The 14,006-nt window shown below is 43.4% G+C and overlaps 1 protein-coding gene across 1 annotated transcript in view; it reads left to right on the plus strand.

Moving 5' to 3' along the window:
- The window catches only part of SLC49A3 (solute carrier family 49 member 3), a 31,142-nt gene extending 17,472 nt beyond the window's left edge, over window positions 1–13,670 (plus strand). Inside the window, exons 6-10 of the mRNA XM_083353750.1 lie at window positions 709–825; window positions 5,529–5,681; window positions 7,289–7,446; window positions 8,673–8,785; window positions 13,411–13,670. Of these exons, the coding sequence (XP_083209876.1) occupies window positions 709–825; window positions 5,529–5,681; window positions 7,289–7,446; window positions 8,673–8,785; window positions 13,411–13,562 (693 nt within the window). The 3' untranslated portion in view covers window positions 13,563–13,670. The remainder of the gene's footprint in view (window positions 1–708; window positions 826–5,528; window positions 5,682–7,288; window positions 7,447–8,672; window positions 8,786–13,410) is intronic.
- Window positions 13,671–14,006: the final 336 nt, after the last annotated feature.

Genomic DNA, 14,006 nt, shown 5'->3' on the forward strand with positions numbered 1-14,006 from the left:
CGGAGTGGTCCCTATTTTTCTACTTGCCTTTTTACGTGCTTTCGAACTGCTAGGTTGGCAGAAGCTGGGACGAGTAACAGGCGCTCACTCTGTTATGCAGCACTCGGGATTCGACCCGCCAAACTGTCGACCTTCTGATCGACAAGCTCAGCGTCCTAACCCACTGAGCCACCGCGTCCCTTTTAATCTAAGTTATATGGGGGAAAAAAGTATCTTCTAGCTAGGTAGTCTGGTTGACTACCTATGTCAGTGTTTAAGGAATCAGTCAGTTCATGAACTCTGCTGGATGAGACCAAAGGCTGATGAAGACCTATTTCCTGTTTGCAGACAGGAGTTGATAAAATGCCTAGTGGTGTCTGCAGCAGAAGCAGGATGCTCAGAACAATGGAAGCAAGACTGGTATGTCTTGTGCCATGACATCCCTTGCACACGTTAAAGTGGCCTTTCTCTGGAATATGAACCTTACTTTCTGAACATTAGCCTTGCAAATCAGAAGTCCCAAAAGGCAAACTCAGCAACTTATTCTCAGCATGAACATATTTCAGTATTTTTTATATTTATAATTGTAATAATAAGCCACCCAGAGTCACCGTGCAAAGTGAGGGGAGTGGCATATAAATTAAATACGAAACTAAATAAAACATCTACTGGCATCTTGCATAGTGTGCTGTGTTTTTAACAACTCTTTCTCGTTGTGCTTGCTTTTAGCTGATGCGAAATAAGCCTTACATTATCCTGACCCTCTGCTTTGGCACGGGGATAGCACTATTCACATGTCTCAGCGCTCTGTTGGAACAGATCCTGTGTGTCAATGGATATTCTGATGTAAGTCTCTTCTTCTTTTTATGTGTCTTTGCCAACATGGGGCTTAATGGCAGGAGAAGCTAAGACAACCAGGAACTATGTGAGATTGGGTTGTAGGATAAGGAGAAGAAGCTATCACGGGGTGTCAGGTGCGGTTAACCGGACCCACATGGGTAGAGTTCAAACTAATTGCTTTATTGTTGTGTGCCTGTTGCACATGAATCTCCCCAGACTTGACAGCTTTTGCCTGGGAAAGACTAGATAAGGTTTAAAGGTATTCAGTGGGAGTCAGATTGTGCCCTCTTGTATTTACCTAATAGATCCAGACTAATTCCCTGCTTCAGCCTTCCCACCAACTTGGACGGTTTCTTTCCATCGCGTGGCAGTGGGAGACACAGTGCTGACGGAAAACCAGGAAGTGCCTTTTTAATCATGGGAATCTTTGGAACTTGTGATTAATGGTTGCACAAGGCATGCCAAAGGTCCTCTCCAAACTGGCCATGATCCTTCTGGGCATTTAATTCAAAGAGTCTGGTGGGAGAAGGAGAATGGGAGATACGAATATTTAACTTCTTAAGTTTAGTTCTGTTCTTCCGTTCTTATTCTTCTGTTCGGTGGCTTCTGTGGGAGAAGAACACAGTTTTGGAGAGCAAAAGGGGACACAGAGCACCCGTATAGTGGTGCGAACCAAATGCATAATTGGTCCACCTCAAACTGCGAGATGGGCAGCACACAAATTTGATAAACGAATAAACGATTTCCTTAAGATGATACGTCAGCAGCAGAGGGCAGCCATATGAACAGAATTCGATAGCTTGTATGTTGGTAGTAATTAATAGTGCCAAATTGTCCAACAGTGAAGGAAAACACAACTGATCAAGTCTTCTACTGGAAAATATTTTCTCTTTTATTTTATTCCCAAAATCATCTAGGTCTCCTCAGTTTCATTTTTTTTTCACATAAAAGGCAGGAAATGCATCTCCACAACTCTAAAACGTATTTGCAGTCCCATAGTTGGCTTGTTTGCTTTATGGATCCCCTATAGAGCTTCCTAAAGTATAGGCTGATGGAAATAGAACACACTAAGGCAATCCGAACTGTGTTTCAAGCTCCAAAACGCAAATCCAAGGTAATTCTGAAGTACAAGCTGGCCAGATGAGGATTGAGGAAACAGCCCGGTTATTAATTTTCAAATTACCGGCTTAAATGACATGATTTCCCAGTAGAGTTGATCTCATTTCTTTTATTGAATAAATTCCAGTCCTCTTGGACTCAGACAATTGTTAGAAAACTTTCATCGTGAAGCCTCTCTCTTGATTTCCTACATTCTGTCAAATTTGCACAAGCTGCTATCAGAGAAAGGCTTTTTGATACTGAATCTTATAATGAGGGACCTTATTCTGAAATATATCGAAGTACACTTTGATCAGCCTAAGTGGAAACCAGCTAATTATATCCACTTGCTAATCTCTCCATTTCAGCAGAGGTTTTTCCTTCAGATTCAGATGAAATTGCTTGTCTAAGAGATTTAAGAACGTTCTCAAAGCTAATGGAGAACAGGTCCAGATCAGTTGATGGACTCAGTTGAATCCACCTTCAGGCATGGTCACCACTTTTATTCTATAAAGATCCTGGAATGTTTATTTTTTTCTTTGTTGTTGCTTGTTAACTTCTTCTTATCATGTAAGAAAAGCTCTACAGTATTACACATACTATAGCAAGGCTTTGATGATTTCTGCTCTACATGAGTAACATCTTCATATTTACTCCAATATTTGGTCACGCATGAATGAACTATGAACTGTAACTTATCACTGAGTTTTTAGATCATTAGGTTTTATAATGCAATTTATGTTTATATTGTTAATTTATTAATTTGCAACACACTTGAGACTCTAGTTTTACAATTCACTTATAATTAATTTGGAGAAAAGTCTTTAGATTAATCTTTAGTTCCTAATTTTCATTTCAACAGGGCACTTACGCATTGTTTTACATACTTAAGTGCATGACATTTACATGGCCGAATCTTGTTGTATTTTGTTTTAAGCTGGTCACGCTCACTGGCCGAAATAAAATGCACCCTCTCATATTGATTAAAGCGACTTCCTTTCCCCATCCCGTGAATTAGGCCCCTCTTTTAATTGATGGCCATGTATCAATCACCCAGGAGTAAGATTTTGTATGAAATGCTTTTCAAATGGTCTTCCCAGTTGCAATGTATGGCTGTGAAAATTGGACCATAAGAAAGGCTGAGCGCCAAAGAATTGAGGCCTTTAAATTATGGTTCTAGAGAAGACTCCTGCGAGTCCCTCGGACTGCAAGTCGTTCAAACTGGTCAGTCCTAGAGGAGATCAACCCTGACTGCTCCTTAGAAGGCCAGTGTCATGGTTCCAATTAATAAGACAGATCAAAGTACACTGCATGATTGTTTTATTTCAAAAAAAGTCTATAATAATAAAAACGGAGCATCGGCACTCATGGGTGATGCCAGACTCTGAATTCTCCTCCCCTCGACACACCACATACAGAATTTCCCTCCCTTATTTATACATCATGAATCACATTTAGCAATTAATTTGACACACAAAGTTTCACTTCCCTTCTGAAGCGGCTATCCCTTATCTCGTCAAAACATCTGGGTTGCATTCCTCCCATGCTTTAGTGATTCAAAACCAAATAGTTAAAGTAAAAGGCTGCCTCTTATATTGTCAGTGCAAAAGCATGTCAATGTTTACAGCATTGACAGCCAGATCCTGAAGTTGAAATTCAAATACTTTGGCCACCTAATGAGGAGGAAGGACTCACTGGAGAAGAGCCTAATGCTGGGAAAGATTGAGGGCAAGAGAAGAAGGGGACAACAGATAATGAGGTGGCTGGATGGAGTCACTGAAGCAGTAGGCATGAACTTAAATGGACTCCAGAAGATGGTAGAGGACAGGAAGGCCTGGACAAATGTTGTCCATGGGGTCGTGAGGGGTCGAACATGACTTTGCAACTAACAACAAGAAGTTGAAATGCTAGTTTTTCACCCGGAGCAGGGATAGGCAATCTTGGCTCTTTTATGACTGGTGGATTTCACCTCCCAGAATGGCTGGCTCAGGAATTGTCTCATATTGATTAAAGCAACTTCCTTTCCCCATCCCGTGAATTAGGCCCCTCTGATTTTAATTGATGGCCTTGTTCCACCCAGGAGTAAAATTTTGTATGACCATTTGAAATGCTAGTTTTCCCTGGAGAGATTCCAGTGATGGAATAGAAACCTCCAGTGCAACACTTAATCAGCATGCTGCAGATCTGAAAGCCAATTAGATCTGGCTGCCCCACCTCAAAATGTGTTCCTTCCCAGTCACTCCCCCCCTTTAAGCTGGCAAGAGATCTAAACTTAAACAACAGCTCCCAAATTCAGAGAAGACCTTGGAAGGGTATTATATCTCTGCCATGGAATTCTGGGAGTTGATGGCTACACATTTTAAAGTTGCCAAGTTTGAGACACATTAATTTAAATAAATAACAATTTCTGCCATTGAAGTGAAGTTGTCGAAACATTAAGCCATGTTTTGCTAGATTGTCCTTACTGCAAAGATTCCTGCTTCAGCCAATAGCCCACCGTCTACTCAGCTGAATTCATTTTATTTCCAATTATTATTGTCCGATCAGTGTGATTCTCTGGATATGGTTAAGTTTCACTTAACTAATGCAGCTGTAAAATAGAATTTTGATCACATTGGTTTTATAATTATTGGTTAACCACTTTGGTTATCAGAATGTCATCCTCTTTTTTTGTTAATGTCATAAAAAGCTATAGTATTGTATTGTGTATTGTATTCTATCGTATCGTGTCGTATTCTATCACATCCTGCTCAGAAATTAGGCCACATGTTTCAGCTGCGTGGCCTGCATTTCAAAACCACTCATAAAATGATGACCCAAAGTTTTCCCAGGTAACATCTAGCTTTTCCAGTTCTTAGAACATTAAAGCTGGGAGGTTAACCACATATCACTTAGCTGAACCCAGGATCTCTCTTGATAATGTTATAAGACTTATGAGGCTTCTATATTCCTTTTTAAATTTCCCTAATTTCCAGGCTTCAATATATTACCAATATGACTAACTTAAATTTCTGAATTCATTCTTCTACAGGGATGGTTACACACATTTTAATTAGCAATAGCACTTACACTTATATACCACACTGTTTTACAGCTCTCTCTACAGAGTCAACCTATTGCCCCCCAACAATCTGGCTCCTCATTTTACCGACCTCGGAAGGATGGAAGGTTGAGTCAACCTTGAGCCAGTCATAATTGAACTCCTGGCAGTCAGCAGAATTAGAATACTGCATTCTAACCACTGCCCCACTTCTCAATGCTTTATGTCAATACTTTAGAACTGAAGTATCTCAATATGTATATATCTCAATACTTTAAAAACTGTCTTAATATGTGTTTGTGTGTGCGCGCGTATGCATTTTATATATATATAAGTAGAAATAATGTATCTATCTCTATTTCTATCGATCTATCGATCATCTATCTATCTCAGTACTTTAGAACTGGAGATCAGAGGTATCGAGTTCCTTCAAGGTACAGCTGTTTCTAAAATTGTCACAGCTTGGTGGTTATTATTTTTAGTCATAAATCCAATAATTAAGAAGGAAAGAGTACTATCTCTTATTCCTGAAGTTGTTCAACTATGTGCCCTAATCCAATATCTTTTACAGTTTTTTGCAGGTTTGACTGGAGCCTTGTTCATTATATTTGGGCTTATCGGTGCCTTCTTCCTTGGATTATATGTAGATAGGACAAAGAAGTTTACAGAAACTACCAAAATCAGTTTTATTCTATCTGCTTTGACTTCCATTGGATTTGCAGTGGTAAATATATTTTGAAACTGAAATGCAGATAATGAACTTTTCAGCCGAATAAATCATGCCCTCTAAGAATTAGTTAATCATCTAAATCTTATAGTGTGATTATTAGCAGAAGTGTGTTTTCCGTGTAACCATAGATGTTTAAGTATGAACTGATTAACACTTAATCCCTCCGGTGCCAAGTAATATAATGAAGGTTGTAATATTTTCACTTTCATGCTGATACTGAAGGAGATGAGAGGAATATTGGAAGATAGAATAAGTAGAATCATCACACTTCTTTGATCCCAAGCTATTTCACTGAAGTCTTACGAGGATAAAATAGAATGAATGGAATAGAGAAATAAAAATTGAGCCCTTGTCAGCATTTCATAGAATCATCTAATCCATATTATTTACCAACTTTTAACTAGTATAAAAGTTCTCATGAATGTATTGGTGGTTAAAATAATGCCAAGGGATATTTGGGGGTTCTTAATCAGTGCACTTGTTATTATTGCTTTAAAAACTTATTATTTCTTTAGATCAGACTTCCCCAACTTGCCCCAACTTCAAAAAGATTTGGGGCTTCAGTTCCCATAATTCCCTGTTGAACGTTCCACGTTACTTTTCATGTTTAGTTTACCTAAGGCAGGGGTAGGCAACCTCAGCTCTTTTATGACTCATGGACTTCAACTCCCACAATTCCTGGGGTCAACCAGCTATGCTGGCTCAGGAATTCTGGGAGTTGAAGTCCATGAGTCATAAAAGAGCCGAGGTTGCCGACCCCTGACCTAAGGAGAGAGCCAGTTTTGGTGTAGTGGCTAAGGCACTAGTCTAGAAACCAGGAGACTCTGAGTTCTAGTCCTGACTGAAGGGGAAAGAAATTTGGACGAAGGGACAGGAATTCAGACCTGAGTCGATAGAGAGCTTTTTACCAGCCAGGCAGCCTCGTCTCCAGAAAAGAACCCCTATGAGCACTGCCCGCTGAACTTTTATTCACCTCCAACATTACAAAAAACTCCATCCATCTCATACAACATAGCATACATAGATAATTGGATACACAGAGAGAATTTCTCAGGTACCTCTGAGATCATACAAAAACAAGGTACCAAAAGATGTGTGTGAAAGCTTTATCATAGCGTTTCCCAAACCTCCCACATGCCAGCCTGCCCACGAGCCAGGAGAGTGTACTCTCACTGTAACTCAAGTGAAGGCCAGTTAAGGGGGGTTGGAAAAGCAGAAGGGTGAGAAACCAAATTCTTGGGAAGCCAAATTCTGGCCGTTCCCACACCTGACTTAAGCCCCAAACCAGCTGGGTAACCCTGGACCAAGTGCTAGGAAGAAGCAAGCCAAAGTGGCAAACCACTTTTCAAAAATTTTGCATGGAAAATTTCATGGACTGGCTGACCCCAGGAGTTGCCCATCACTCTAGTGAAATATTATCTAAAGGACTAAATCTATATGGATGCATTGGCATCAGGGAGAAACTGGAAAGCATTACTGCCTAATTTGTCATGCTCAGATATAAAGGTGTAGCACGCTCTGGCTGGCAGGAATATCTGCTGGACGTAATATCGAGACTTCCCCATTTTTGCTAGGGTTATTTTCTCTTCCTCTTCCTGCAGGTATCTCAGATGAGAGACCAAACCTATGCTGTGGCAATATGCAGCAGTCTTTTGGGGCTTTTTGGATTTTCTATCTATCCCATTGCTATGGAACTAAACGTTGAATGCTCTTATCCCGTAGGAGAAGGAACGTCATCGGGGATCATTTTTGTGGTCAGGTAGATAAAGCGATTCATGCAAGAAATTTGAAATTGGGTGAGGAAAATGGAAATTGATCTTCTCTGGAGAATAGCTAGATTCATTCACTGGGTTTTAGGATACTTGATTTGGGTTGGGTTTAGTGCGATGCCGATTCCAGCCACTGTGGTTAGCAAACCATAGTTTCTGGCCCAGCATTTCATGTGAACCGAAACCTTTGAGCTTTGGTTACTCAGCAACAAATGCTAGTTGAGGAATTCTGGGAGTTGAAGTCCAACTCTTAAAGTTGCCAAGATTGAGAAACACTGAGCTAATATATCACTTCCAGGAGCAACGACTCGATAGATTATTTTTGCCTTTGAAGCTAGTAGGAGTCAGAATTGCCCAAATCCTGGGAAATCACTAATAAAATTTACAGTAAATAGCTTGTTTTTCTCCCACGCTTTGTAAGTGAAGCTAAACCAAATCATTTCTAAAGAAAGGATTTGTATGCAAAGTGGAAAATAATGCTGGACATTGCAGAATAGAAGCAAATAAATGTTTCCCAGGAGGAAATGGCTCTTTCATCTTTGCCTTGGTTTAAGCTCTTGCTTCTCAACCCTCTGCTACACGTAAATCAGAATGCATAAGCTGTGTTGCAAAACAGGTACTTATTCAAGTCACCACAAGATTGACGAAAAGAGAAGACTGTGTTCATTCAAGTAGAAAAAAAGCATCACAGAGGGACAGTGCAAGAATTCTTATTAGGAAAGTGTGCTGCTTCGTTGATCACTGTAGTTGCTTTGTTTATATGTTTTGGATTTTGTTTCATTACAGTGTCGCCAGTTCCAGTAGTAATATACTCACAAACAGAACAGTATTCTAGTGACTTAAGCAAAACTATATTTCTCAAACTCTTGCCCTGCTCCGTCAATATGAAAAAAGAACAGTTACCTTTAGATTCCTGATAAAGAAAGGAACAGGAAGATTTCCTACTACTTCATTCCAAAATGGAAAGAAATCCTGACCTCTTCAGTGTAATCTTCTTTGGCTGGGGTAGCTAGAAATTTTGGAACATGCAGCTTATTGATGCCAGCTAAGAAAAAAACCTAGGTTAGATTCTACAGCAAATCAATAGCTGGGTCACCCTGAAGGTCTACTTTAAGCAAAGTTTAGTTGTTAAAGCTGAAAAAAATCTCGCTTCAAAATAGACGTTTTTTTTTAGATGTCATCACCAGATGGGTAACAATCAATTTTGTTTCGACAGCCAGATCCTAGGAGTTCTCTTCATACTTCTGTTCCAGAACGTGGCGGTAGAAAAAAAGAATGCCCCTTTCTCCACCTGTGCTCCATCTCTAGGTCCACCAATGGATTGGACAAGTAAGTATGTTCCTTGGAATGATTTGTTGGCGCATGAAGGTACCAGCGGATTCTTCACCAGCATTGGGGTTGCATAAAGTTGAATAAAATCCTAAGAGTTGCTTATAGGCCATTACCCCCCCCCCCCTTAAAAAATGGCTTAATCTATTGACTTTTATTTGGAGGTGGATGAAGTACCGTATATACTTGAGTATAAGCCGACTCGAGTATAAGCCGAGACCCCCAATTTCACCCCCAAAAACTGGAAAAAGTTATTGACTCGAGTATAAGCCGATCCGCCGTTCTGCAAGCCTCTGCCGCCAGCAGAGGCTCGATCCGCCATTTTGCAAGCCTGAATACACAGGAATACCCTGTGTAGCCGCGGCTCGTCGGCAGGTCTCCGTTCCTCCTGCCGACCTTTGGGGAGGTTTGGGCGCCTCCCCAAACCTCCCCAAACCTCGGCAGGTCTCCGTTCCTCCTGCCGACCTTTGGGGAGGTTTGGGCGCCTCCCCAAACCTCCCCAAACCTCGGCAGGTCTCCGTTCCTCCGCGCAGACCTGCCGACCTTTGGGGAGGTTTGGGCGCCTCCCCAAACGTCCCCAAACCTCGGCAGGTCTCCGTTCCTGTTTGGGGAGGTTTGGGCGCCTCCCCAAACGTCCCCAAACCTCGGCAGGTCTCCGTTCCTCCGCGCAGACCTGCCGACCTTTGGGGAGGTTTGGGCGCCTCCCCAAACGTCCCCAAACCTCGGCAGGTCTCCGTTCCTGTTTGGGGAGGTTTGGGCGCCTCCCCAAACGTCCCCAAACCTCGGCAGGTCTCCGTTCCTCCGCGCAGACCTGCCGACCTTTGGGGAGGTTTGGGCGCCTCCCCAAACGTCCCCAAACCTCGGCAGGTCTCCGTTCCTGTTTGGGGAGGTTTGGGCGCCTCCCCAAACGTCCCCAAACCTCGGCAGGTCTCCGTTCCTGTTTGGGGAGGTTTGGGCGCCTCCCCAAACCTCCCCAAACCTCGGCAGGTCTCCGTTCCTGTTTGGGGAGGTTTGGGCGCCTCCCCAAACCTCCCCAAGCCTCGGCAGGTCTCCGTTCCTCCGCGCAGACCTGCCGACCTTTGGGGAGGTTTGGGCGCCTCCCCAAACGTCCCCAAACCTCGGCAGGTCTCCGTTCCTGTTTGGGGAGGTTTGGGCGCCTCCCCAAACGTCCCCAAACCTCGGCAGGTCTCCGTTCCTCCGCGCAGACCTGCCGACCTTTGGGGAGGTTTGGGCGCCTCCCCAAACGTCCCCAAACCTCGGCAGGTCTCCGTTCCTCCGCGCAGACCTGCCGACCTTTGGGGAGGTTTGGGCGCCTCCCCAAACGTCCCCAAACCTCGGCAGGTCTCCGTTCCTGTTTGGGGAGGTTTGGGCGCCTCCCCAAACCTCCCCAAACCTCGGCAGGTCTCCGTTCCTGTTTGGGGAGGTTTGGGCGCCTCCCCAAACCTCCCCAAGCCTCGGCAGGTCTCCGTTCCTCCGCGCAGACCTGCCGACCTTTGGGGAGGTTTTGGCGCCTCCCCAAACGTCCCCAAACCTCGGCAGGTCTCCGTTCCTGTTTGGGGAGGTTTGGGCGCCTCCCCAAACGTCCCCAAACCTCGGCATGTCTCTGTTCCTCCGCGCAGACCTGCCGACCTTTGGGGAGGTTTGGGCGCCTCCCCAAACGTCCCCAAACCTCGGCAGGTCTCCGTTCCTGTTTGGGGAGGTTTGGGCGCCTCCCCAAACCTCCCCAAACCTCGGCAGGTCTCCGTTCCTGTTTGGGGAGGTTTGGGCGCCTCCCCAAACCTCCCCAAGCCTCGGCAGGTCTCCGTTCCTCCGCGCAGACCTGCCGACCTTTGGGGAGGTTTGGGCGCCTCCCCAAACGTCCCCAAACCTCGGCAGGTCTCCGTTCCTGTTTGGGGAGGTTTGGGCGCCTCCCCAAACGTCCCCAAACCTCGGCAGGTCGGCAGGAGGAACGGAGACCTGCCGAGGTTTGGGGAGGTTTGGGGAGGCGCCCAAACCTCCCCAAACGTCGGCAGGTCTGCGCGGAGGAACGGAGACCTGCCGAGGTTTGGGGAGACGCCCAAACCTCCCCAAACGTCGGCAAGTCTCCGTTCCTCCGCGCCCTGCCTGCCTGCTTCTTTCCGCTGCGGAAAGAAGCAGGCAGGCAAGGCGCGGAGTTTGGGGAGGTGCGCGCGCACCTCCCCAAACCTCCCCAAACTTCGGCAGGTCTCGGACGGCGGTGGCTTGGGAGAGGTGCGGGCGATCCCGGAAGCACCAAAGCCTCGGCCGCGCACAAGTCCTCGGTAAGTTTTTTTTGTTGACTGGAGTATAAGCCGAAGTGGAATTTTTCAGCCCAAAAAGTGGGCTGAAAAATTCGGCTTATACTCAAGTATATACGGTAACCAAGGATCTTATCTAGAAGATGCCTAGGTTGGTTTTCTACACAAAATCAACTGTGACTGATATTCGCCATGGATTACTAGGGTTTTAAGGGTTCGGTCCTAGAGGAAATGTGATGGTGTTTTTCAAAGCTTCGGAGTTTCTTAGAATTTTAATCATTAGATGTGTATCCTTTTGTTCAGGCGCACATAGTGATGTATCTTACACTCCCTTATCCCAGTTCTCCCTACGGCAACAAATCTATGGCATATCTCCCAGTACATTTCTGTAGTGAAGATTGCCGGTCTGGTACTTTACGTTACTACCCCTTTTTAGCAAAAAAATATACTGCGTATAGATGTTTGCAAATTGTTTAAAGCCACAGAATGTCAACACATGGAGTCTTAAATAAATGAAGCAAGTGTTCACCAATGATCCAAAAGCAAAAACGTTGCCTTTGAACACAGTGTCTGTGTTATTCGGTCTTTCTCATTTCTCACTTAGGGTTTAAGTACAGCTACATAATTAGCAGCATTGTATCCTGTGGCTCTCGTAGAGCTGTACCACATGAGGTCAACGGGGGTGACATCAGCAAGCCTGAATGATGCTAGTCACAAATTGTATGAATGAGTCAAGTTGAATATTTCCAATTGATTAGTCAAGCGTAATATTTCTGATTGATCAAACAGGGAATAAATCCACTCCCACTTGGAGTCTATGCCACTATGCTGCCAGGGTCTTCCATCACCACAAATGCAGCATGTTTTCTTTATACTATCGTAATAGGGAAGAATCAAGCATACAATCATTTGCTTGCCATTTGAAAGCAGTCCGTTCGATTTAGTTCTCTGATATTGTCGTTTATTTCTTAACCTTGATGGATTAATTCTAGCTCAAGTGTAGCCGAGTATCTGATCTGAAGGCAGAAAGCTCCAGATTCAACCATTGGCATTTCCCAAGTGAAAGCACCCAGATGTTGAGGAGAAAAATTTAGCCAATGACTGCTGAAATAGGCAATACTAGGTGAAATCAAAGGTGGTTGATATACCCACTGATATTTATTTAAGAAGAAAATTTTAGTATTCTGAATTTGTAGTGTGCTAATGTGATTGTTATAAGATGACGGCAGTTCAACTCGAATACCATATATAATTTGGTCTAGTGATTAAGGCACCAGGCTAGAAACCAGGTGATTGTGAGTTCTAGTCCTATCTTAGCTATGAAAGCTCAATAGATGACTGTGGGCCAGTCACTCTGTCTCAGCCCAATTCACCTCACAGGTTGTTGCTATAGGGAAAATAGAAGGAGGAAGGAGTATTAAATATATTCACTGTCTTGAGTTGTTTATAAAAATAATAATGGTGGGGTATAATATAAATAAAGTATCATGGCTAGTACCAGGACAGAAAACAAACTCCTTTCATCTTATTATTTAGATCATTTGTGGGCAACCAGTCAGGTGTGGCCCCAATCCCTTTTGAGGATTCCAGCAGCTTCTTTGATCAAGCTACTTAAGTTTGATGGTACAAAACAGTTGTAGGGTATTCTATTAAACTTTGTTAAAAAAACACAACTCCAAGCCCCTTATAAAAAAAAAAGTGGAAAGAATTGTGTCCCTGTGGTGCTCTCTGAGCTTGGTTGTTTATGTACAGTGGCTTGCCCTATCAGCGTTGGCTGGAGTGTTGTTCTTTGTAGTTGATTAGGTTGTTGTTTACTGTTTGTCTGACTTGGTAATTGCTTGATTGGGGAATTGTGGCCACGGCTAACATTTATTATGGCCTCGCCCTCTCTCCATCAGCAGCATTTGGTTTATCCCAAATTATGAAATGTGGCCTTGCTGCCAAAATGTTGTCTAGTCAAGGTTTAGTGTCAGTGTTGCAGATGTATATACTTTGGGCGTTTTATTGGATGGACTTATTTTGGTTTGTGCATCAAACAGTAATTCAGGACATTATCGTGTATCATTGTATCTTTGGTTAAATGACTTTCTCATACAATTTTAGTAAGCTTCTTATGACATATGTTGTTTTACAAAATACTAATACCAATTCCATAATAATAATTCAAACTGCAACTGATTTGGGTAAAATCTCTGTAACTGGTAGTTTTAAGTATTCAATATGCCGTAGTTCTATGCATTATTCCTCTCACTGAGAGGAGATATTTCTAGGTAGCTAAATGAAACTTATTTAAACATAGTTTAAGAGCTGTTGGATTTTGTTTCTATTTTTAAAAAAATAAAGGACCAGAGAATTTTTTTCCCCTTATAGATGCAACACTAGTGATGGCTGGAATTAGCGCTTTGATATCCTGTTTCTTTATCCTTACATTTCACACTAACTACAAGAGGATCTCTGCAGAAACATCTCAAAGCTCTTTCACCAACAAAACAGAAGATGACGATGTTGCAGTAACAGCATGAAATATTTCTAAAGGAACTCTGAATTAAGCCGTGTGCCTAAAAATCAGTCGACACCTCAAGACACCTCAAGTGCCATAAACTCAATAAATTATAACTTTGTGATAAGTGACTGAAAAACATTGGTTCTTTTTATTCTTCTGACAATTGAATGGGTAAGTGGCATGGAAGCATTTAAAATCGCCCCGTCTTCTTCCAAAAGGAAAATATTGTTAATGTCAAGGAAACATCAAGCTTTCAGAGGGACGGAGGGACAGGACATAAATCAGGGGTGTCAAACTCAATTTCATTGAGGGCCGCATCAGCATTGCGGTTGCCCTCAAGGGGCCGGGTGGGTATGGCCAGGGTGGGCGTGGCCTACTGGGTGGGCGTGGCTGGAGTGCGTATGGCCTACTGGGTGGGCGTGGCCAGCTCTACATTGTTTGCATCAAGGGTGCCTATGGGGGC

This window comes from Vipera ursinii, assembly GCF_947247035.1.
Source record: "Vipera ursinii genome assembly, chromosome: 2".
Classification (NCBI taxonomy): Eukaryota; Metazoa; Chordata; class Lepidosauria; order Squamata; family Viperidae; genus Vipera; species Vipera ursinii.